Raw genomic sequence first — 25383 nt, 5'->3', positions numbered from 1 at the left:
GAAAATCTGTTCGTCACTTTTAAACAATAATATACTAGATATTACACGCACAAATTTAGATTTAAAATATAAATGAAAAAAAACTATAATATCTAATTTTGGTATAGTAAAATATTAAATTTTCATTGAATATGTTTGTATTCTTAATAAACTAAATATATATATATATATATATATTTATTTTTTTTTTTTTGTAAATATACATCAATAATTTGTATTTAAATCTCTTTTTTTGTCTCTTTTTTAAATACTTAGGTGATATTCAAACTAGCTCTGCATAACATAGATTAGCTTTACTATATTAAATAATAAAATTCAGCAATTTATAATAAATAAGATATGGTAGATCTTTGACACTATACTAGAACTTGACTGTATATACATGTTCATTTTAAATAACTCAAATGTCAAACTCGCGCTACAGCGCGGGGGGAAATTTTATATACATGTTTATTTTAAATAACTCAAATGTGTAGTAAGATTGTATCTCTAAATTGTCTAAGATAACATCGAGGGGATGAAATATACATGAAATTAACTTTATAATATAATGTAACCTACGTTTTTTTTTTTTTTTTTTTGTCAAACGTAACCTACGTTTCTTTTGTACATTATTTCAGTCCAATATACAAACGTTTTTATAGTGAAGATAATTGATAGACCAAACAGAGGAAGCATTTTTGTTGTTTTGGGTCTAATTGGGCCGACAGTGGGTTTTGAGGATATTAAAAAATCATAAAAAACAGATTGAGTTGGCCTTTGATAAAAAAAAAAAAAAAAAAAAAAAAAAAAAAAAAAACGTTTTCTGGAGAAGTGAATATTCCGATCACCCTCACCAAAAAACCTCGTCGACTGCATTTCCACCTCTCAAAACATTTGATTAACTCTATTTCTATACCAGAAATTGATTGAAACACGATTATTTCAATTACACACTCCCAGTCCGTTTTCTTTTATCCAATTTTGGGGAGGCAGCCGTAATCAAGAACAACCAAATCTCATTATACTTTGGATTTGGGTGTGTGCTTTACAAATCTCCGACGCATCTCTTTTAATTGGGTAAGTTGATTCTGATTACAGTAAATCAAATTACATTTCACTACCTTAATGGGTTTCAATTCTGATTAATATTGTTTTCATTCTCAGTAATTCATAGAATTCGTTTTCATAAATTTTATCAAGATATATTTCCTTCAGCAATGTCTATAAATTATATATGAATTGAAGATTCAATTTTTAACTGTTTCTTTGGTTCATTTTCTCATTATTGTTTACAAATGGCATCAAGCAATTCAAGACTGGCTTTCGGATTCAAGTCAAAATCGTTCAATCTTTGAGACAGTACACTTCTTGCTCAGGTGAGACTATTGCAATATTCCTTTTTAAGTAGTTATGAATATGTTGCTTTAATTTTTAATGGTCTTATTGATATGTTCTAATTTTTCAGTAAATATGTGAATGAGATCTAACCAAACAGACGGACAAATAGAGAAACATCATGTACGCTGGATTAAACTGTGAGTTTATGTAGTCTTGTAAACCAAGTTTATTGGTTTCAGATTTCTTATAGACTATTAATGGACTATACAAAAAAACTGTAATATATTTCAGGTACTTTCACGGAATCTTTTTCCTCAGATTGGAGATGAAGTTATCAACCATAATTTAAAATGGTAAGTCTTCTTATCTTCTATAAAAACTCATATTGATATGTTTGATTGGTTGTTGCATATAGAAGCTTAGGTAAAATGATTGCCAACCTTAATTAGAAAAGAAAGAGATCCTTTATTAATATTGCATATATCATGGTTTTTGTGGTTTTTAACCATGATACAAGTGTGCTTTTAGAGTCTTTTGATTCGTTTTCTATGATGTTTTTGAGTCTTTACAGGTTATCTAGGATTTTGGCACGGATGGAGCAATTTGGATCATTTTGGAGCATTAATCCCAAAGAAACAAACTTGGAGTCAGAACAGAGAAGCAGTGTCGATCGACACTGCCTTAGCATCGATCGACACCATGTTTAGCCGCAAGAAGAATCAAGTTTTGAAAGTTTTACAAATTTGCCCCAAAGTTTTTCATATTTGCAACACAAGTCCCTGACGTGTTTTAGGACATATATATATATATATATATAATTTTTAGGTTTTGTAAACCATTAAGTTTTATTCTAGAGAGTTTTATTTTTCCTTCAACCTTGTGAGATTTTGAGAGCTTTGGAGAGAGAGATCTGCTTTGAGAGAAGAATTTTTGAACTCATTTTTACTCTTTTAATTTTAATTGCATGTTATTCATAAATATGTTTTGTTCTTCATTGAATATGTCTGAGTAGTTTACTTGTTAGGTTTAGGGTTTTTCACAAAGATTTTATGATTTATTAGATCTGTTTCTTTAGGATTCATTATCTTTCTAGATCTTCATCATAGAATGTTCTTCATATTAATTCTTGACTAATCACCTAGAATTAATACTTTAGGAAAATAAATTGATATGAAAATATAATTGATTTTCCTGATAAAACATTTTGATGAGCAAATATACTTCTTGCAAAGATATTTGATTTAGTAATTTTGTGAACTTATCTAAACCTGTTTTTAAAGCTGATTTTTAACCTAGAATTTTACAAAGAGATTTGGATTTTCTGGTTTTAAATTTAGATAATATTTGCAGTGAGAACTGATTTATTTTACAGAAAAGTTTAGAGTTCTAGATCTGATTTTTAATTGTTTGAATCCTAATTAATTTATTGATTTAATATTTCATAATTTCCTGAGAAATTCCCTAGGCCTAGCTTTTTGATCATCTGAATTTACACAGCTTTTATTTAATATTTTGCATTGTTTATTTTAATTCAATATATTCTGTTTAGCGTAATCATAAAACTCTACAATTTATTGTGTAATCTAGAGTCATTGTGGAATTCGACCCCTAAGTACTGCAGTGACCTCTTAATTTGAGAGAGTAGATCTAGGGATTAATTTGAGCATATCAAATTTTGGCGCTGTTGCCGGAGACTCTTTGATCTACCATTAGATTTGAGTTTTTAATTTCGTCTAAATTTTTGTTTTTATTTTCTACTTACACATTTTTGTTTTTCTTCTCTTTGGTGTTTCAGGTGTATGCCTCCTAGACCTCACACAAGGAGCAACAAGACTATTCCTACTGTGAAGCTTTCAAACCAAGAGTTGGGAAAACTTGAGCGTGAGAACAGAAAAGCAGCCAAATCCTTGAAGATGGTTAATACAATAATTTTGATTCGTGATGAGGATGGTGCTTTGAAAGATCAAGAGGGCCACTTGCGCAATGAGCAGGGCCAAAAGATTGATGCAGAAGGCAATGTGCTTGTTGAAGCTGCTGCTGGCGATGAGCAAGCTGTTGTTATCAATGGTGTCGATCGACACCAATAGGGTATCGATCGACACCCCCTTCCTGCAGACGGACGTGGAGCTGCAAACCATGTCCATAACCGGGTTCGAGGATAGGACAACAACCGGGACTTGATCAGGACCATTGCTGACGACAACTGGGCTGATCTTGTGTATGAGAACCGGTCTGCTATTGTTCCTCCTCCATTCCAAAGGAATGATTTTGAGTTGAAACCTGCATACTTTCAACTAGTTGGGCAGAGACCTTTCTCTAACCTGCCCAATGAGAAGCCTTTGGACCACATTGAGCATTTTGAGGATCTTGTGACCAGTATCAAGGCTAATGGAGTGACTGAGGACTACATCTTCTGCAAACTCTTCCCTTACTCACTTGCAGGAGAGGCATCTCAGTGGTTGAAACAGTTGCCAGCTGGATCATTGAAAAATTGGCATGACGTCAAGGTGGCTTTCCAGAACTACTTCTATGATGATGCCATGTCCGATGAGCTGAGAGTCAAGCTGTCCTCTTTTAAGCAAAAACCTGATGAAGCTTTCAAGGCAGCTTGGGTGAGATTCAAGGCTTATCAAAGAGATTGTCCACACCATGGTTTCTCAAGAGTGCAACTGCTGAGTATCTTTTTCGGAGGAATTGACTAGGAATATAAGTTAGCTTTAGATGCTGCCAGCCATGGGAACTTCAAGACGAGATATCTAGAAGAAGCTGAAAATTTAATTGAGAATTTAGCCTCCAGAAATAGCACTAAGAGAGCAGATGCTGAAAGGAAGATAGTGCATGGAGGATATGATGCAAAACAGCTAGCTTCTGTTAATGCCAAGCTAGATTCAGTTCACAATCTTTTAGTGGGTAAGAAGTCAGTCCAATTTGCTACTGAGGTTGAGACATTTGAGCCAGAGCCAGAGAATACAGAGGAAAATGTCAACTATGTGTATGGAGCTGGGTATCAGGGTCAGAGATTCGGTAATCAGCAAGGCAACCGACCTTACAGTGGGAACTCTTCAGGGTACATCCTCAAACCTGACTTTCAGAAGCAGCAACAGAACAATGGTTATACTATAACCTATGAGAACTCATCTTATCAGTCTCCTCCGCCACATACTTCTTCTGAGAGTAAGATGGAAGCCATGCTTGAGCAGCTTCTTCAGGGACATGAGAATATGACAGTGACATTCAATGGGAAGATTGATAATGTCTACACAGAGCTTACTGGGAGGATTGATGCGTTGAATGTTCATGTTAAGAAGCTGGAGAGTCGGTTGCGCAAACTGCTGGATCCGTCAAGAGGCAAGAGGGATTTCTCCCTGGGAGAACTGAGTCAAACCCCAAACATGCTTGCAATGCCATATCAGTGAGAGATGAGAATGATGGTGAAATTGTTTCTGGAGAAAAGGGAGAGAAATCGCAAAATCTGTCAGCTCCAGATGATGGTGTCGATCGACACCACATGGGTGTCGGTCGACACCCCTCTCAGACCGAACCCAAAACTGCAAAATCTCAGGTTCCAGCAGTTGCTGAAAGGGTGTACCAACCGAAGATTCCTTTTCCTAAGCCAAGAAGGTCCAAGCAGGAGCTTGAGGAAGCTAGATGCAAGGCAATGATGGACAAGGTGATGATTGAGCTGCCTTTGATTGATGCGGTAAAGCTTTCACCACCACTTAAGCGGTATGTGGAGAGAATGGTATCAAATGGTTTGAGCCCTGAGGAAGGAGCATTACTTACAAAAGATGTCAGTGTAATTCTGTTGAACCAGCCTCCACAGAGAAAGAAAGAGAAGAAGAAGAAAGAGGTAGTTGTCTCTGAGAAAGTGAGTGCAATGATCCAGAGTAGGATTGCAAAGAAGTAACCAGATCCTGGAAGCTTTGTACTTGATTGCTCTATCTCCACAGGAAGGTTTGCTCACTCACTTTGTGATCTTGGCTCTAGCATCAACTTGATACCACATTTTGTTGCTGAAAGACTTGGGATGACAGAATTCAAGCCAACTCAGATATCTCTTATCTTAGCTGATAGATCCAGAAGAATTCCTGAAGGTGTTTTAGAGGATATTCCAATTAAGGTTGGAAACTTCATGATTCCCACTGACTTTGTGGTGCTAAAGTATGATAAAGAGCCTAAAGACCCTCTCATCTTAGGAAGGTCTTTCTTGGCTATAGCTGGTGCAATCATAGATGTACAGAAGGGACATATAACACTACATGTGGATGGTTTGAGTATGAACTTTGAGATGCATAAGCTGAGGAGAGCTCATACTATTGATGGACAGACTTTTTCTATTGAAAAAGTTTCTGCTACACGAGCAACAGGCTCAGTGTCGATCGACACCCCTCCGCGATCGAGCCCACACTTGACCAGAATTGAGAACTCGCAGGACATTCTCTATGCTTCAAACCAGAAAGCTGCTCTTAAACAGAAAACTTCTCACTGCACACTCCAGAACCCGCAGGTAAGGCCAAGGTACACATCTTTTGCACTTAATCCTCCTCAAATCATCAATAAGACTTTTAAAGGTACAAAAACTGTTTTGTAGTTAACCAAGCCACGAGATTATCGTAGAGCGCTTGTTCTTCTGTTGATGATTTTGCAGGACATAAAAGAAGCAAACCCATCCCTAAATCCCACCATGGTCTTGCTCCTCATGTCCTTGGTAGACCTCACTCTTATACTGCTTATACACCCCCTTGGATGAAGAGGACATTCTCTTGGAAGCATGCATTGCCATGTTCTGATCCACCTGTTGCCTGAGCTTCGACACAGTCAAGCTAATGACTGAAAACAAGCGCTAAGTGGGAGACAACCCACTTCTAGGTTTTTCTTTTCCTTTTGAGTCATTTTCATTTTTGCATTGAGTCAGTTTTTGTTTGATTTTTGTTTGAAATTATGAATTGTCTATCTATCATGTTGCTTTTAACTTGTATTTGAGTGCTTCTTTAAGGATTGATCCATCAACACAACTATTTGCAACTAACAAGGAATTTCGGCCAACAAACCACCATTCGTGATGAGTGTCGATCGACACACTGAAATGGTGTCGGTCGACACCGTTGGGTAACCCGAGAACATTTCATTTTTTCATTACAATTTTCAATACGTTTTTGTTTCTTTTTGCTTTTCTCTTACTTGATAACCCTGGGGACAGTGTTGTTCAAGTCTGGGGGAGGTTATTTACTAACTACGTTTTTGTTTTTGAGTTTCAGTTTTGTCAGTCAAAACCATAAAGTTTGAGTCAAATTTTTCTTTTTGTCTTTGGGAATTATGATCTTGATTAATGATTTCTCTTATTTGGCTAACACTCTAATGATTATTTTACTATTATTGATCTCAGAACTGAAGCTTAGAAAGACTATGAGCTGTATCAACAATCCCGAAAGCCCTTATTCAATGGATATCTGGTTAAACCAACGTTGTCTCAACTTTTATCAGGATTTTAACCGGACTTAATCTCTTACTTTTGGGTTGGAAATCAGCGGACTAGACTTCTTCTTCGGGCCATACAAGACAGTGCAATTTTTCAACGTATGTCTCCCCTCTCTCTTCCCTTAAGTACTTAAAAAAAAAAAAAAAAAAAAAAAAAAAAAAGAAGAGAAAAAAAGATGAGATGATTTTGATCAGTTTAGAGAGGGAAGTAAATTACCAGTGACCTCATTATTCTACTCTTGAGTCAATGATCACACAAAGCTTGGAAGTGAGGGGTAGGTAAATTACCTGTGACCCCGGTATTCACTTACATCTTTGATTACTTTAATAAAAAAAAAAAGTCCATTGGAAGTGAGAAAAGGGAGAGAAAAGGAGATGTATAAAGAATGTCTTGGCTTGAAGAGAGTCCATATGCTACTGATCGATACACTCAAGGTAAAAACTCACCTATACTTGTTTAATTTATGTAATGAGATGACAATGGTGAGACTAGAGATTCCAGAGGATTGTGGGATTTGAGTAAGGAATGTTGATGTTTATCATGGTTAAGTATAAGAAGTAAGTTCTTGAGTCAGGTAAATGAAGAGTGTGAATAAGAATCATCATGCAGTTGAGTGAGTTCCCTGTTTTCAAACCTCTTTCACATGTCTAAGCTTATGTTTTGCTTGAGGGCAAGCAAAGGTTAAGTCTGGGGGAATTGATATACCATGGTTTTTGTGGTTTTTAACCATGATATAAGTGTGCTTTTAGAGTCTTTTGATTCGTTTTCTAGGATGTTTTTGAGTCTTTACAAGTTATCTAGGATTTTGGCACGGATGGAGCAATTTGGATCATTTTGGAGCATTAATCCCGAAGAAACGAACTTGGAGTCAGAACAGAGAAGGAGTGTCGATCGACACTGCCTTAGCATCGATCGACACCATGTTTAGCCGCAAGAAGAATCAAGTTTTGGAAGTTTTACAAATCTGCCCCAAAGTTTTCCATATTTGCAACACAAATCCCTGACGTGTTTTAGGACATATATATATAGTTTTTAGGTTTTGTAAACCATTAAGTTTTATTCTAGAGAGTTTTATTTTTCCTGCAACACTGTGAGATTTTGAGAGCTTTGCAGAGAGAGATCTGCTTTGAGAGAAGAATTCTTGAACTCCTTTTTACTCTTTTAATTTTAATTGCATGTTATTCAGAAATATGTTTTGTTCTTCATTGAATATGTCTGAGTAGTTTACTTGTTAGGTTTAGGGTTTTTCACAAAGATTTTATGATTTATTAGATCTGTTTATTTAGGATTCATTATCTTTCTAGATCTTCATCATAGGTTGTTCTTCATATTAATTCTTGACTGATCACCTAGAATTAATACTTTAGGAAAATAAATTGATATGAAAATATAATTGATTTTCCTGATAAAACATTTTGATGAGCAAAATTACTTCTTGCAAAGAGATTTGATTTAGTAATTTTGTGAACTTATCTAAACCTGTTTTTAAAGCTGATTTTTAACCTAGAATTTTACAAAGAGATTTGGATTTTCTGGTTTTAAATTTAGATAATATTTGCAGTGAGAACTGATTTATTTTACAGAAAAGTTTAGAGTTCTAGATCTGAGTTTTAATTGTTTGAATCCTAATTAATTTATTGATTTAATATTTCATAATTTCCTGAGAAATTTCCTAGGCCTAGCTTTTTGATCATCTGAATTTACACAGCTTTTATTTAATATTTTGCATTGTTTATTTTAATTCAATTTATTCTGTTTAGTGTAATCATAAAACTCTACAATTTATTGTGTAATCTAGAGTCATTGTGGAATTCGATCTCTAAGTACTGCAGTGACCTCTTAATTTGAGAGAGTAGATCTAGGGATTAATTTGAGCATATCAAATATCATTTCCATTTAAAAAATGAAAACACAAAACAACTTAAACATGATAAAGCCGGAAAATTTAGAAAAATTTTAAAAGTACTGAAACATAAAGAATAATCATTCTTGTATTAATCCCCTGGCCATACATGCGTCCTTGTATGAGTCATAGACGACATCATCATAAGTCCTCAAATCGTCATCAGATTGTGGTCCTTTTAGAAAACGAAAAAAGGAGTTTCAAGCTGTTATGACCTTCAAACTTACTTGGCATATACGATATCCTTCTACTCCCATTTGTTCTCTTCCGTCTTATGAAGCTTTTTTCTTTCGGATTCCAAGTAAAGTACAATGGAATGTCCTCAAACGTTAGTCCTCTTGCTTCTAGACAGTATTTGTTGAGATCGAACCAAGCCGCAAGCAATAGATCTTCGATGTTTTTCGCTTCTTTCCCACTATCCATACTGTGACAAAAGCGTTTTGAAAAATGTAGAAAAGTGAATAGTTTTTAAGGATGAGACTTCCTATTCTCTCTGTCTAGTGGTATTTGTAAAGGTTTTTCCATCTAGGGTTTTTATTTTCCAATTTCTTTTTCTACTAATATAGAGATGAATATAGAAAAAGTATATTCTATGATTTGTGATATACTCAAATCACGTATTTCCAGTGATTCTTGAAACCCAAATAAGCAAAGTAGTTACTGACGATAACCCAAATCCACATTTTCTGACCTGATTCCATAAATGTCTTCTTACAGAATTTTAAATCTTTACAATATATTTTGCCTATTTAATAAAATATTTATACTAATTCACTAAGATGTTAAGATGTTATTTATCGAACAGGCTGTTTTCCCCTATTTTATCAAAATATTTTGTAGTAGTAACATATTTCTAAAGACAGAGAAAGTAATAGTACTGGGTTTTTATTGAGCAAAAGTCTATAAAAAAAAAGAAAATTAAATTGTTTGAGCTTTTATTTTGAAACTGAGACGGGCTCAACTTCTACATGCTCATATGAAGTTGATTTCCTCCAAAAGTAACCTGCAATATATATGGAACATTCAGAAAACGTAAGTCGAATAGATTCTTATGAATAAAAATCATAGACATTAACTTTTTACAAACCTTTTCCCTTGTAGCCTATCCTTAGTTTCCTAAATTCTGGAAAACTTTTTTGAAGACAACATTCTTTGTTTGCCTCTAAATTTGCCCTTTCTTGTCAACAATCAATATTTGCAACCCTTTCTTAGAAGTAACTCTAGATAAAGCAATATACAGTTGACCATGTGAGAATACTGGTCGAGGCAAGTAAAGACCAACTTCAGTAAGCGATTGACCCTGACTCTTATTAATTGTCATAGCAAAGGCAAAAGCAATTGGAAACTGCGTCCGACGCATCTTGAATGGAAGTTTGGTGTCAGAAGGTTTGATAAAGATTTGAGGAATCAACACCAAATCTCTTGCTCTGTCTCCTGTGATAACCATAGCTTCTAACACATGATCAGCCATTTGAGTTACTTGAAGCCTCGTTCCATTACATAAACCGCCTTTAGGGTCTAGATTCCTAAGCAACATAACATGAGCACCAATCTTTAGGCGTAAACTATGCATCGGTAAACCAGAAATTTTAATAGAGTTTAAAAAAACTGGTGTGAAAATGAGGTTCTCAGCTGACTCTAAATCAGTGGGGTCGATACTATCACTGCTAGAGTAGATTTTCTCTTCCCCTGCAATTTTATGATAATGTTAATACTAAACAAACAACAAATGATAAAATGTAAGATAATAATTAAATTTGCGGATGATATAAAATTATAACTCAGCCAGCTTAGAAATAGAATTACCTGGTAACTTGTCAAGCATGCTTTGATTTATTGTATTAACATCATCGTTAGTGGGTGCTAAAATAGCTCGCTCTTGGAAAAATGTTGGATCCTTCTTTTCCTGCAACAACTCAACATCCCCATATATTTCTCTGCTGATCGCTTCAATGGGGTCATCAACATTTGTAATCAGAAACTCTTCAAGAATGTCTATTAGAGCCTCTCCATCGTTTGGTTCCGAGATTTTTCCATCACCCCCATCTAGGATCCAATTTGAAAACTCAATAATCTCTTTTGCTTGATCAACACTAAGCTTGTTGCTAAGAAGACGCATGTTCTTCGTTAGCTTTAGTACCTTGCAGTGTTCCCAAAGGTAAGATGCATTCAATGCCGAAAGAACAATTTCAGCCCTACCTGCACCATGTATAACTGGAAGTATCTGTCTGAAATCTCCACCGAAAACAACCACTTTCCCTCCAAATGGCTTAGTTCCAAACTTCCCAACACAGTCATTTAAACTCCGATCCAAGTTCTCAAAACAATACTTACTCATCATTGGAGCTTCATCCCATATGATTAGAGAAGCCTCTTCCATTAATTTGGCTACATCAGAGTTTGGTGTCATAGTGCATGATGTATTATCATCTGGAGTTATAGGAATGCCAAACCTAGAATGAGCAGTCCTACCTCCAGGAAGCAGAAGTGAAGCAATGCCGCTAGATGTCGTATTAAGCACAATCATCCCACAATATCTAACTGCAGCCGATAAAGTCTTCCACATGAACGTTTTCCCTGTACCACCAAATCCGTAAACGAAAAAAAACTCCTCCTTTATCATTTAGAACAGCATCCAAAATCTCATCGTATATCATTTTTTGCTCCGCAGTTAGCATCTTAACCCAATTGTCATGTTTTTCTTTTTGCTCCTCACGGTTGTATTTCATTTCTTCAACAATCAAATGATTTGAATTGTCAATACTTTCTCTTGATGGCTTCGGCAAGTTCTCAATACCTAAAAGCGAGCTACCATTCATCAACATCAGTTTCTCTATCTCAACCAACGTATAATTCCTCTTGTCAGCATCGGTCAAGTTTAGATCTGCAAATTTGTTTTCACCAATAGAATTATGACTCAAAAATAACACTAAATTAACAAATAAGATTAATAAGCAAGGAGAAAGCAAAGTTCTCGTCACCTGGATTGTTGTATTCATTCCTTTTCATGACTTTGATATCTTCAGAAAGATGTTCCCAAGTTTGTTCCCACACATGATCTGGTCGAGATAAACATTCTGACAATATCATATTAGCAAAGAGATTCCGTAGTTGAGGTCCAAAACACCATTTCTTTGCATCTAGGAGACTATCAATGAAGATATGATCATCATCTAGGATACCACGAGCAAAGCATGCTTCTTTATATGTGTTATAAATAACACCTTTGTATGTCTTAATATCGTCAAACGATTTTGGTCCTCGGAAAATATTAAGGAGGATTCTCATAAAATATTCTGGTTCCATACGGCGTGGCACATAATTAATCCTCCCTAGGGAGAACCCTTTTTTCCTTTCTCGCCATTGCTTTCTCTGACCCTGCCAAGTATAATGAGCTGGTATTTTTGAATAAAGATACTGATTAGCGGTAGGATTAATCTGATTCAGGTAGAACCAAGCTGTCAACTGCGAGTCTTCGTTAATAGATTTTTCCAACACTTCATCTATATTGGCATCTTTTCTGAAGTAACATGGTTTCTTGCCTTCAATATGGAATGACAGTTTCTGGACAGGAGTTGTTCTAAACTGTATTGGAAATTTATAGATCCTCCAAATAGCTTCCGCGGTCGAGACATATCTACACAATAATCATTGAAAAAAGATTAATCACATGAAAACTTCTTTGTACACTTCAAAGCAGAAAAAGCTATTTAACTTTAGGACTAACCTACAGTCGAAGTAATCTTTGATTTCGTCTTTGCTTTTTTTTATTCTGGTTTGGGTTAGACACATTTGCCGTGGTAGTACTTTATGTCCTGTTAACTGGCTCCACAACAATAGCGATACGATCAGGTCCTTTATTGATGTACTTGAATAAATACTTAATAGATCATGTTTGGTTGCACCATTCTACATTAATGTGTGCTCTGTATCGCATACATAACTTCTCATTGTAAGGAACTACCCATCTGTTGTCGCAATTAAAATCACCTTTCTCAATAAAACTCGATGAACGTCTCCTCCTGTATATAGAATAACCATCCTTACCAACTCTATTTAGCTCTGAATGCGACTTAGGATACATCTTTGAACACTTCCCATCAACCATACATGGGGAATTCTTATTAGCGGCTCCACAAAGTCCATGAATCATTGAATCTTTAATGATTTCATATAGCTCTGGTTTGTTATCTTTATCTGGGATCTCAACACATATGATGTTGTTGATTTCATCAGATGTGGGCAACTTACTTTTCTGATCCATGAACAACAGTATATGAGCATGGGGTAAACCTCTTTTTTGAAACTCCATTGTATACATAGCTTCAAAAACAAAGTAAGATGTTAAAATAGACCATTGATTTGAATGCTTAAAACCAATAATTGCATAAATGTCGTACCTGCAACTGTTTTCCCTAGTAGTTTCTTCTCAGTCACGTCGAACATTAAGGACTCTAGCTTTATCTTGAAAATGCGGCATATAATGTCAGGCCTATCATTAGCATTGAGACCATGTTCTTTAACATACCTTGTTATCTCAGGGCACTTAGGATTGCATGTAAATGTAATAAAAAGGTCAGGGAAGCCATAATGTTTACATATGGCCATAGCATCGTAATAACTTTGAACCATATATCTTGGACCACCAGTAAATAAAGATGGAATTGAAATAGGATTGCCTTGTTCACCCATATTTATGTCCCATGATTCGGCTGCTTCCTTAATAGAGCTGTAATTCTCATACCTTATCTTAGACTGATTCAGTTTGATATATTTCAAGCGGTTAGATTCGATGGCAGTGTAGGCATCAACAACATACTGCTGGAACAACCTCCTAGATAGTAGAAGAGTATTTGATTCAGCCTCTCTCTCTTGAATCCGAAATGCAAACCATTGCCTCATACTAATACACTTTGTCTTCTTGGTCTTGGGTTTCCCTAAGAATCCTTTCTGAATTCCAGGTCTGAATCCATCTTCACCAAAAATGTGAATCAACAGATACTGTAGAGCCAAATAGGAAGGATGAATTTCACTAATTCTCTGTAGGGATCCTGTTGTTTTTTCCTCAATAATGATATCTCGTTCTGGCATTTCCTTGACAAAATCCCCAGGAATTAAGGCAGCTATCTCCGGTACAGTAGGATTTGTATAATTTCGACCATCAAGACCAACTCTATCACTAATGATCCTCATATGGAAAGTTTCGTCGGCATTAGATGCAAACCTATAACTAGCAGCTCTGAAATGCTTGACATAAAGATTTACTTCGTCTAACATCTTAATAAGCGGTTCTATTATTTCCTTCTTCAAATTCTTTTTACCACCACCTGTAGTACTCGTTTTACTTTTACTGCAAGGGGAACAAATAAAACTTTTAAACAGCTATGAGAAAATATTACTACATATAATAATGTAATTAGTTAAATGTAGCTAACCTCATAACAGTTTGTCTGTTTGGAACTTCATTTTCAGTATCGACGTTGTATAGTTGTGAGAATTTTGCATAATCTTTTTCTTTAGGTTTCATACTACCAATAAGATGGTAATTAGATCCTTGTAGTTGAAACATATTTGGTCCCTTCCCTTGATGCACTGTTTTATCAACTTTCCCACCAAGAGAAGTAATGGCGAAAACCATATCATAGCCTCTTAGATTGTTCTGAAAATGTTTGCTCAATCGATCAGTACCTGTAAGCATTTTTTTAATAAACTCTGGTGATTCTTTGAAAAGTGGAAGTTGAACTGTTCCTTGTAGAAAGCAAAGAGAAAATGATGGATTATTGGCATTTCTCCTCTTGTTAAGCCTCTCATCGTACCACATAAATGCACCACAAAATTGACACTTATATTCTGGATCACCATGGTCTAAGTAACCTGCATATATACGTACATTAAGAAATGATAGTTTTTAAAAATTTACAAAGGAAATAATAATAAGAATCTTGTTCATTTGAATTCGTACCAGAATGTTCTTCTTTTTTTGATTTGTTTCTGAGTTTTTTTGATTTGCCTCCTCTTGTATCTATGGGATTAGGTCTTTCAACAAAGTTTAATGGTGCTGCATCATCCGACATGTCTTCATCACTGCTTGTTAAATAATATGTTTGCTCCATATCACAACGATTTTCATCTGCAATTGCGAATTAGAATGTAATAAGATGACTGAACTTTGGTTAATGTAGTGGTTGAAATTAGTAAGAAAATATACCATCAGAAGAATCTGGCCAATATGTGTCATTAAATTCAGCTTCTAAATTTCTAGGTAGACTTGAAAAATTCTCTTCTGCTGTTTGTAAATTAATGGTAGGACTGCGGTCGATAATATAGGCTGAATGATCATCTTGAACTGCAACAGAGCCAGATTATAAATAATATGTAAAGAACAGTATGAAGATATAAGTCATACAAATAGTAGTGAAAGATTCTCGAACTATTACTCACATCTGTCTTCATCTTTGTTAGATACTGATTGATTATCACGGACTGAATCCCTTTTAAACGCCTTTAGTTTGTTTCTGAATCTTTCAAATACACAAGTAGAAGGTGTAGTAGACGTAGGTGGCCTTTGTATGCTATTTTGAATAGATCCATTGAACACATTCTCTGACCCTGATAAACATACTATGACATTGCATAATGTTTCAATATCTTTGTGAGATTAATAGTATAATTTGCGGAAATTAACATTGAATATATCTTCTCTTCTTACCAGACTCCAAAAGAGAATCGTTGGAGGAAGGTTGATGTGGCTTTGATGGTGTATCGAGTATATCACGTCTTTTATGTGGTAAGTTTGTAATGTCTTTGAACACTCTCGAAAATACTGAGTTTAGTGGAATGGATGAATTGCCCTGAGTTTGATTTTGAGTAAGAACACTCTGAGGAGTATCAGATAGAAGTAGTCTATTTCTCTTAGGTGTTGTTAGACTATTGTCATCATCCTGGTTTGATTGTATATTTCTTTTTTTCATGTTTTCCATAAAGATTTTTTTGCTTCTAAGAATAAGAGCTGAGGTAAAAGTTAGAAAAAGTAGTGTTCTCGTAAGTCATTGATGGAAAATAAGTTTTGAAGAAAATCTAAATATTAAAATTGGGAACCAAATTAAAATCATAATCAGTATCGCTTAAACAATGCCGGAATCATGTCAACAACATTCTAATATGATTATTAATGATATTGTTAAGCTGACTTATAGAGAGATTTGGGGGATTTTCAAATTGTTAGTTTTACGGCTGACTGAACGCCGAAATTATAGAAACTCATTATTATTTCCTGTTGTATCTTTTTTCCTTTCCGGATTAGTTTTCCATATTTGGTGTTGATTTTTTTTAGATACTCGTCGGTGTAAAAGTAAATGTGGATTGTCGTTTAATGTAAACTGCACATCTACTGCCAATTTTACTAAAACTTTCTTTTAGTAATATGATACATTAGTCAACTAAATCTGATTGAAGGGAATTAAATAATTAGTGAACACATCTCAATTAAATATAGACATCATCACACTGTATCTATTTTACATCTGATGTTGAAGCCAAACTTATTTGATAGTTGTTTATATAATCGGGTTTAACCGTTTTTTTTCTTTCGCAACTTTGTAGGTCTAAATGCTGATGCAAGTTTCTGCTTCATATGATATGAATGGATCAAAAATATAAGGTAAATCTCACAGTAAATGTCTATATATTAATTCTATATACAGTGTGCGTTGGTTTAAATTTAAAATTTAGATATAGGAAGGATAACTGGCACAAAGAAACTTTATTATAATATATAAAAGAAAACTTCAAAAAGTTTGAACAACAACTAAAATTTTAAAACAGCAATGCTTAGACTTGCAAGCTTATTGGGAAAGGGGAAATTAGACATAAATGAATACTGCAATTCTTCGTGCTTCAGTACATGACAACCTTCACTCAGCCACTCCTTAAGCTCCTGCCATCATCATCAACATGTTCATCTTCAATAGCACGAGTAATCGAACCTAAACATGCTTGTTTAGAAGAAGATGAATTGTTTGACGTATCGTCAGACTCATCATCCTTCCTCTTTGAAAAAGTGTAGTGGAAGGAGATGCTATGCCTGCATTGTCGAAGCCACTGTTTGACAACATTGGGATTTCATGAAAAGATAATAAATTATAATGTTATTTATAGGTAAACAACATATATTAATCTAATTATGCTACTAACATAAATCATAAAATAACAAATATACCTTGTTAGCACTCACAAGAGTGGTTAAATCATCATCACCAACTGAATGCTCAATAGTATCATCTTCCTCAACCTCTAGACCAACAAAGACATGACCCACCTTGTATGTATCACTTCCCTCTTTGATGTTATCCTTTTCAATACTCACAACAAATTGAAAAGTCTTGCCAACCAAGTTCTGTATCTCCTTAGGAATGTTTTTGGGATCAACTATCTACATATTCATATCAAACAAAATTGGATTATATTAATTTCGGCTTGATAATATAAATATTTCTTATGAAACATACTTAATTATACCTCGTCGAAATGACCATTGAGTAGCTGAAGAGAAGATTGTTGTATGAGACTGTATGCATGGTTCTCAAACAACATAAATTTTGTCTGTGCAGTGGAATCCATGACACACAAGATCAACCTAAACCTATAACAGTCATAGTAAATCTCATTTAGTAAGCTAGCTATTGAACTTTGAACAAATCTACTGACCCCCACATAGCGTAAGCTTAAATAGTATTTACCTTGGCTCAACATTGCTATGGTTGTTATTACAACCAGAACACCAAAACATTGTCTTCTTGTTTTTCTTAAGATCTTCATTCTCTTCTTTCGGTACATTGTAGCAAGTGGTATTACACTTTGAACAGACAAAGTAGTACCAAGCAAACTCCGTGTCAATTGCATACACAGCGCACATGATCCTAAATTTTCCCTCCTACATTATAACAGTTAGTTAATAACATACCGAAGAATTATATTGAATGTATCACAAAATCAAAATCATGGTACCTGCTTGTACTCTAGGAGTTCAGCAATCGTTTTTGCTGGAACACGTTTGTAGGATTCGGCTTTCTTCACTTTTGGGTCTTCCTTAGGACCAACTTGTTGGATTGTCAAGGCTAAGCCATCATTAGGCAAACTGTAGATGGAGAAAATAATAATGTATTCAGTGAAAGTTACTGGTAGAGAAAAAGTAAAGATTAATAAATGTGAGATAGGGTAAATTTAAATATTTACTTTGCGAGGAAGTAAGCAATTGGAGGGAGAGCTGGATCAATCAGAAGTAAAGACATCTCGAAAGCATTGGAGACAGATCTTTGACCTTATGAATTAGACACAGTTGTTAGTCTGGAACGAAAATTTAGGTTTGATAAAATCTATATTAATGAGGATAAATTTGGGTTACCTTTCAAAGAATTCACTTTAGCAAAACGCAGCAAACATATCAATCTATTAAGACGATTGTTTTCACAGGCCGCTAACATGTTTTCAGCAAACTTGCCCCATAGCGTACATGCTAAACGTTCATCCCTGTATATTGACAATTTGTCTTAGAACTGTATTCATAATAGTCACTATAAAATAATATTAGCCATTATCGGTAGTATATTACCTAGTGTCCTTGAGTTCAAACTCTAGCTTCTTTTTGAACTTGTTATCCACTTCATGAGTTTTCATTTCACCAACATTTACAACTTGGCCAATCACATCTGTAATGGAGAACATTTACCAGAGGCAACCAAAAATTATATTTCAATAGAATCTCATATATAATGTATATATATATATATAGCGTAATTTTCTAAGAATACTAACCAATCAAAATGTTCTCATTCAAGGATGGCTCGTTGTGAATAGTCTGGAAATCAACCAAGTGAAGGTAGATGTCATCAGACAATGACGCACATGGCACAATTATGGAAGTGTTCAACAAAAACATACGGTAAGCATGCTTTGTGACCCTAAATTTGCCAGTAGCCTTAGTCAATGAAAAATCCTCAATGATTCTCCATTGACCAGGGACGATCATACGCTGGAACTTGTGAAGCTGTTGTTTCTTCACAGTCGCATGGATCAAAGTACCCTAAAGAGAAAAGGAAAACATATTCATAGTAAGTGACTAACTGATTGATAAATATTTTGAATATAAAGGTATGAACTTTATGTGTATTGTTGGTAAGCTTACAGAGACATCAGCTAGGACCATCTCCAGGGTCTCACCAGAGTAGCTGGTATACTGCTGCCAGCTATGAATGATTTTGATTTGGACCTTCCAAACAGTCTTGAAAGGCTTGATGGATGCAAGATCAGTTACTGCTAAGTTGGAAGCCATTTCGTAAGAGTATGTGAGAATCACTGGAAATCTTTGTGGGAAGGTATGATGTTGATGTGTATTAGTAATGAGTATTTATAGGTAAAGTAGATTCTCATCTAAAATTATCATAATTGATTTACCAATTAATTTGGTAATCAATTTTCCGAAATCTTAGTCGAATGAGTTTTCGTTACAGTTTTTGGAGATTTGATTACGGGACTAAGAATCCGGTAATCATATATATTTGGTAAAGTTAAGAGATCTTTGGTAAATGATTAAAACGATAAATCCGCTAATCATATGTATTTGGTATGAATATGAAATCGTAGGAGAAAAATATGATATCTCATAGTAAAATATATTTCCAATTTTTAAGATTAATATACCATATCTCGTCTAATTGATTTTAATGTTGCCTAAATTGTAGGATTAATCTTTACCGGATTTGGTTCGAGGGATTATATTCAGATTTGGTTCGACCATTTAAATCTAAGTCAAATATATGTAGCTGTCTCATTTGGATCACCCAGGCAGAGTTTTCGGATTTTTTTTTACCCGAATCTGAAATAGTTAATTTCGGGTTAATTTTAGTTATAACCCGATCTGGAAGTAATTTTGTACTCCTCTTTTACTAATATAGAGATATATATTGATTTCTTTCTTTGTTAGTTTCATATATATTCAACAACACATTTTTCTATATATGTTACTTTCACGGTTTTAAAAAAAAGAAATCTTAATTCTGTAAAATTTCAAATTTTTGATTATAATTAGACCATTTTAATAAAATTTTAAAATAAATTTATATGTTACATTAAAATTATCATATTTGTTATTTTATAAATTATAAGCAATAATCTTTTATCACCAGCTCCACCACGACTCCATGGAATATTTACATGATCGATCTTCGTAACCAAACTCCATCACCTTCCTGAGTTATAAAGAAAGATATAACTATGTGGTTTCATGGTAGCAGAATAATCATATATATAATAATCCCATTCACTTATTCTACCCAACTTATAAGATGCAGATAAGTCCTACAAAATGAGATGATTACGAAGTAAAGGACAATAGAGGAGCCTAAAATCCTGAAGAATAAATAATCCACTGATAAACTACGTTGGTTGCCAATATTAATGCAAATCTGAGATAAAGATTCTCTTTAATAAAAAAAGTTGGAAAAGGTATTGTAATTCTTTCTTGTCCTGCTCATTTTTTCACATAGGACAATTAAAAAAAGGTTTTACAACAGTTAAGAACATCAAACTCATGCCGACGTTTTGTCAATCAAATTAAGTCCAATATATGTAAATCCTCGATGAACACAAGACTGTTTGCATGTAAGATCAGATGAAGGAAATAGTAGATCCAGTCTACTTGCAGCTGATACTGGTGCAACCAAAAACTGAGATTTTGTCACATCATTATTAGCTTTAGAATCACGCCCTCTGCCTGTTGATGTAGCCCGGCCTCGACCTTGTTTCTTCTTAGTAAGAAGTTCTTACTTACATCAAGGCCAGTCTTGGACTCATTTCCTTCCATCATATGCTGCCTCTTGAGGCTTCAATTCAACATTATTCTTCATTTTTATTACGTATTTACTAGTTAAAAATAAAATACGAGGATTTGAGTCAGAAACAAACAAAAGATTTGAGTCAGCATGCAAATACTTAGTTAAATAAAGGAAAAAAAAAAAACTATCGTCCACAGATCCAATATTTGATCCGAGACTAGGAGATTAAATCGAGAAGACAATAACACAAACTATTAGGTTCAACCAAGAATCTAACATTGTGACTTTTTTCAGGCTATAAAAACAGTTGGAAACTCAAAGATGATTAGATAAAGAACCATAATAAACACACAGAAGCAACACATAGACAAGGTTCAACCAAGAATCTGACATTTTCTGAAACAAGTGATGCAAACACATAGCCTTAGATCATCCAGTGCGCGATCAGATGAATTCTTAGCTAGGCTTCAAAGTAAGCTAGCTGTGTACGGAACATTATATCCTTCACTAGTTTATCTATGTACCAAGGTTCAATTACGAAGAGGGAAATGAAAAGGAAAAATACTGAAAGCAAGAAGAAGAATGACTCTCTGATACTTGTAAACCCGATTCTATAGATATAATATATAGATGTTACAAAGGAGACATTATATGTAAACATAAACCAAAGAGAAACACTAAACAAACCATAACTGCTTCTATCGGACTCCCATTCTTACCCTAATTAGGCAAACATATGCTGCACAAGGGCATTTAAAGACCATACAAAGACCAATCTACTTAACAATCTAAATAACTTAATTAACTTAGTTAATTATCTAGTTGAGACGGCAAGTCAAGCTCTATTGAGTCTCCTGCAGCTTCTTCACATCTCAAGTTCATCATAGCCAGCTGATTAGCCGCTTCATGATCTTCAGAGGCACCTGGAGGTGAAGAGAGTTGAGTTGGAAAGTTATGTGGACTCTGAATCTGACCCTTGAAACTGGAGCATCCCGTATCCTCCTCATTAGCAATCTTAAGGTTATAAGGTATAACATCGGAACTCAGAGACTGACCGACGAGACAGAAGCATCCGGTAGGCTTATCAAAGCTTCTTCTAACAATAGCAACGCGATCAAGAGGCTCACCAAGGGTAGCCTTGTACAAGTCCTTGTACCTTATGTAGAAAACAGCATTATTGGCATAGAGTCCTTCCTCATCATTGGCGGCATCAATGGCCACGTCTACAATAAATGAAGGATATATTGGATAGATACTAAGACCAAAAGAACTTATATGAAAACATTATGGCAGACCTGAGAACACCAACACTGCCTAATCGCAGAGAATCACGTCTGACTTTCGATCTTGCATCTTGTCGCTCAGTTTTGGAAACAGATATGAGGAGGTCAAAGATAACTTTGGTTGTCTGCCAAAAGAAAAAGAGAGTTTGCAGTTAGCATGATTTGCATAAGATTGTAAAAATTCTGAAGAATATCAGGAAAAGCAGCCATAGAATATTGATAATTGATTCATTACACTAACTAGGATATTGCTAGAGGGTGTTGATATGAATATACCCAGTGATTAAAAGGCCAAAATGTTGATCCTCATTCGTTACAATTTGGTTCCGTATTCAATGCACTTAGACCTTATCCGCAATAGATTGCATGTTAATAAATGCTTTATGAAAAGAGCATTTATACTGGAAATGGAGTATATACGCAATCCAAGCCTTCTCAGATATTTCAGTTCTCTACCAGCAACACCATCATTAAATTTAGTGAGCATTCAAAGCAAATCAGGAGACTGTGAATGAAGTATCTTTCTCGGTATAGAACTACATCATAAACAAGCTGTAAATCAGAAACAAACAAAAGAGTTGAGTCAGCATGCAAATACTTAGTTAAATAAAGAAAAAGAAAAAACTCATCGTCCACTTTGATCAGAGACTAGGAGATTAACCAAATGATTAACAGATCAAGAAGACAATAACACAAACTGTTAGGTTCTCAACTTTCTCTTTTTTTTTTTTTTTTTTTCTGAATCATCAGCCCAAATAGAAATCTTACAATATTAACTCCTTGTTTGTTGACTGTCTGTTTCTCTGAAATTTAATTATATCCATTTTTCTCAGAAATATGTTAGATGCCACAATCAAATATTATTATAGGTGGTGAATCAACTAAACTCTTCCCCATCTTGATCTTTATTGATCGCTTGGTTCTACAATATAAGAAAACTCATACTTTGTGCTCCCTAATCAAGTAGTACTACTATAAGACTGTTTGGCTAGTGGAAGATGATTTTGTCCTTAAGTAATGCACTTAAGTATATATTCCTGAGCTGACTGTTATCCTCTCGCAAAGTTATTACGGTCTCTTGCTTGTTTCTTATAGAATATTGATAATTGCTTCATTACTCTAATGAGAATATTGCTAGAGGTTGAGCAAATGTTTCTGCCAATTTAAGTACCAAGGTAATATGAAGATACCGAGTCCGTTTCAAAAATTGTTCCCAAGTGATCAGAGGCAAGATGTTGATCCTTATTCCTAACAATTCGGTTCCAGATTCAACGCACCTAGACCTTACCGGCAATAGAATGCATGTTATTTTTACCAAAGTATTTGCTTTATGAAAAGAGCTCACTGGAAATGGAGTATATATGTGACAGACTATTGCAAGCACAACAAATATAAAGACCAACACATTATTATTATTAAAGCACGACGACACGTTTAGAAGACCACACAAAAACACAATCTACGTAACAATCCAAATAACTCAAGTCTTAGTAAAATATCTTTCAAATAGTTTAACGAGTAAAGAAAGCACCATAGGGTCTCCCGGTAGCTTCTTCATTTCTCGAGTTCTCATAGCGGCTTCATGATCACCTAGAGGTGAAGAGAGTTGAGTAGGAAGTTCTGTGGACTCTGAATCTGACCCATGAAACTGGAGCACCCCGTATCCTCCTCATTAGCAATCATACGGTTATTAGGTATAACATCGGAACTCAGAGACTGACCGACGAGACAGAAGCATCCGGTAGGCTTATCAAAGCTTCTGCTAATTACAATTTTGCAAATGACAACAAAAATAACAATTTTGCATCCCCTGTATCCTAAGTAATTGTAGTAGAAATCGAATTCTCCGGAATTTCAATTTAAATATATTGTATGCTTAGCTTAACCGAGGAGTTTAAGACTCCATCAATGATCCACAAAAGAAGACATCAGGATCAGACCAAATTTCTAGTGATGTTTGGACATAGAAACAGGCATCAAAATATACATCTAAAGCCCTAGAACACGAGTCCTTAAACAGGTTTTTACCTCAAGTGCGCAGTGCTACGGGTTACCCTTCTCCCATTTGCACCACTAGTTGAAGCTAAAGAAGCTTGCGAAGCATTGTTTTCAGTTGAGTCTTCGTGATTCCTATGTTGTCTTCTTCTCTTGGATTTTGGACCTGTGGCTTGGGTCTCGTTTTACTCCTCATCATTCTTTGCTTCTTCAACAGCTTCTGCTTTTGTAACCTTACCCCAAAGGCCATTGCTTGCCACAACCTGAGAAACGTTTATCATCCTAGAATTTCAATGTGATTCAGAATGAAAACTACTATTGAAGTCAAACGCAAATTCCGTTGGGGTCAAGGACAGTCTAAAGAAGCTCTGTGTGGGGTGTACCCCTTGAGATAACAATTGTTTGAGGCAGTACTTGTGTATCCGGACAGCGCAACCTTCGGTTGGACACACATCCGCCTGGAAAGTGTCAGAAAACAAAACATCAGATATGAAATTACAGATAGTATTTATCACCATTGAATATTGAATCCCTATCCAAACAGGTTTCTGACCTTTACTCCAGCTTCATTGCAGACCTCACAGGGAGGAACATCACTGTTCCTGAACTAACTGCGCAGGTCAAGAAGAGATCTTATACCAAGTCCGATGTTGCCCTCTCTTGTGCGGCACAGCCATTTGTCTCTTACAAGTTCATCGAGAGTTTTTTCCTTTTGTGACATTGAAAAGTTCTTGAATGCAGCAGGGACTTGCTGTTGACTGCTGCTGGCTTAACTAGATATCTGAGATATTAACACAAAATCTGTCAAACCGTCACAAAGACACTAAAATTATATAGTCCAACCAAGTGAATAGCAATAATAAATAGTGGTTATATAGGAAAGATCCCAATTAGTTGTCTTCATCAAACAGACAGAAGAGAAATTTGACATTCGTTTTCCATAGTGATCCAACAATCATAACTGGGGATGAAACACGTGATATCATACAAGAAGAATATCTCTAAAGAGTGCATGATTTGATCAACAAGCCTACAAGCGACAAAGGTAACTACCGTTAGAGATTATATCATAAAGAACAGAGTTCTTTCTAGCGACGCTGTAAGATAGTAGCAGTTTTGAAGTCACCATGAGCAGTCAGTATATTGAACAGTGGATATGAATGGTTACTTTTGTCAAAATACACATAAGTCAGGGACTAAGGTTGACCTGGTTCTCCAATCGGATATTGAGTGCATCAAATCCAGATATGCAACCTTGAGCAGCTTCATCCTGTGCAATTGCTTCTATCTGCCAGAAGTTAAAGTCATCAGCACAGATGTTGACTTTACACATAGCCCAAAATCATCTAAAGTGCACACATAGCAATTAAAGAGAATTACGAAGCAGACCTATAGATGTGATAAAATCATTACAAAGGAGACAAAGAAATTTGATCAATAAGGAACAGAACATAAGCCAGACAACCAGAAAAAAAAAATGACTGAATGTGACTTACACAATGCCTTTAAAGAATACAATCTGAGGCACAGAATATTTTGTCCCGAGTTTGGAATGATCATCAGACACATTGT

At 35.1% G+C, this 25383-nt stretch overlaps 2 protein-coding genes, 1 long non-coding RNA gene, 1 other non-coding gene and 1 pseudogene across 5 annotated transcripts; 1 reads left to right on the top strand and 4 right to left on the bottom strand.

The window, feature by feature from the left end:
- Positions 1 to 826: 826 nt before the first annotated feature.
- LOC104736170 (uncharacterized) lies at positions 827 to 2106 on the top strand. Of its 2 annotated transcripts, XR_015578313.1 has the most exons (5): positions 827 to 1059; positions 1289 to 1358; positions 1448 to 1517; positions 1612 to 1673; positions 1892 to 2106. It is a non-coding gene; the product is annotated as an uncharacterized LOC104736170 (long non-coding RNA). The 2 variants fall into 2 exon arrangements; XR_759534.3 differs by lacking the exon at positions 827 to 1059 and having other exon boundaries at positions 1081 to 1358.
- Positions 2107 to 3869: 1763 nt separating this feature from the next.
- Positions 3870 to 3976, bottom strand: LOC147929325 (small nucleolar RNA R71). The gene has a single exon (XR_015579078.1). It is a non-coding gene; the product is annotated as a small nucleolar RNA R71 (small nucleolar RNA).
- Positions 3977 to 9864: 5888 nt separating this feature from the next.
- LOC104738072 (uncharacterized) lies at positions 9865 to 14523 on the bottom strand (annotated as a pseudogene).
- Positions 14524 to 16619: 2096 nt separating this feature from the next.
- LOC104738071 (uncharacterized) lies at positions 16620 to 17992 on the bottom strand. Its single transcript, XM_010458308.2, has 6 exons — positions 17937 to 17992; positions 17709 to 17838; positions 17441 to 17634; positions 17220 to 17343; positions 16921 to 17133; positions 16620 to 16802 (listed from the first exon to the last, which is right to left on the bottom strand). Exons 1-6 carry the CDS (start codon positions 17990 to 17992, stop codon positions 16620 to 16622), a joined length of 900 nt encoding a protein of 299 aa, XP_010456610.2.
- A 316-nt stretch (positions 17993 to 18308) lies between these two features.
- Positions 18309 to 18906, bottom strand: LOC147929324 (replication protein A 70 kDa DNA-binding subunit E-like). Its single transcript, XM_087481004.1, has 3 exons — positions 18886 to 18906; positions 18516 to 18783; positions 18309 to 18409 (listed from the first exon to the last, which is right to left on the bottom strand). The coding sequence occupies exons 1-3, from the start codon at positions 18904 to 18906 to the stop codon at positions 18309 to 18311; spliced, it is 390 nt and encodes a 129-aa protein (XP_087337130.1).
- Between the last annotated feature and the right edge of the window lie 6477 nt (positions 18907 to 25383).

This window comes from Camelina sativa, chromosome 13 (assembly GCF_030686135.1).
Source record: "Camelina sativa cultivar CO46 ecotype springtype chromosome 13, ASM3068613v1".
NCBI classification, from domain to species: domain Eukaryota; kingdom Viridiplantae; phylum Streptophyta; class Magnoliopsida; order Brassicales; family Brassicaceae; genus Camelina; species Camelina sativa.
This window is presented reverse-complemented; position numbering and strand designations above follow the sequence as displayed.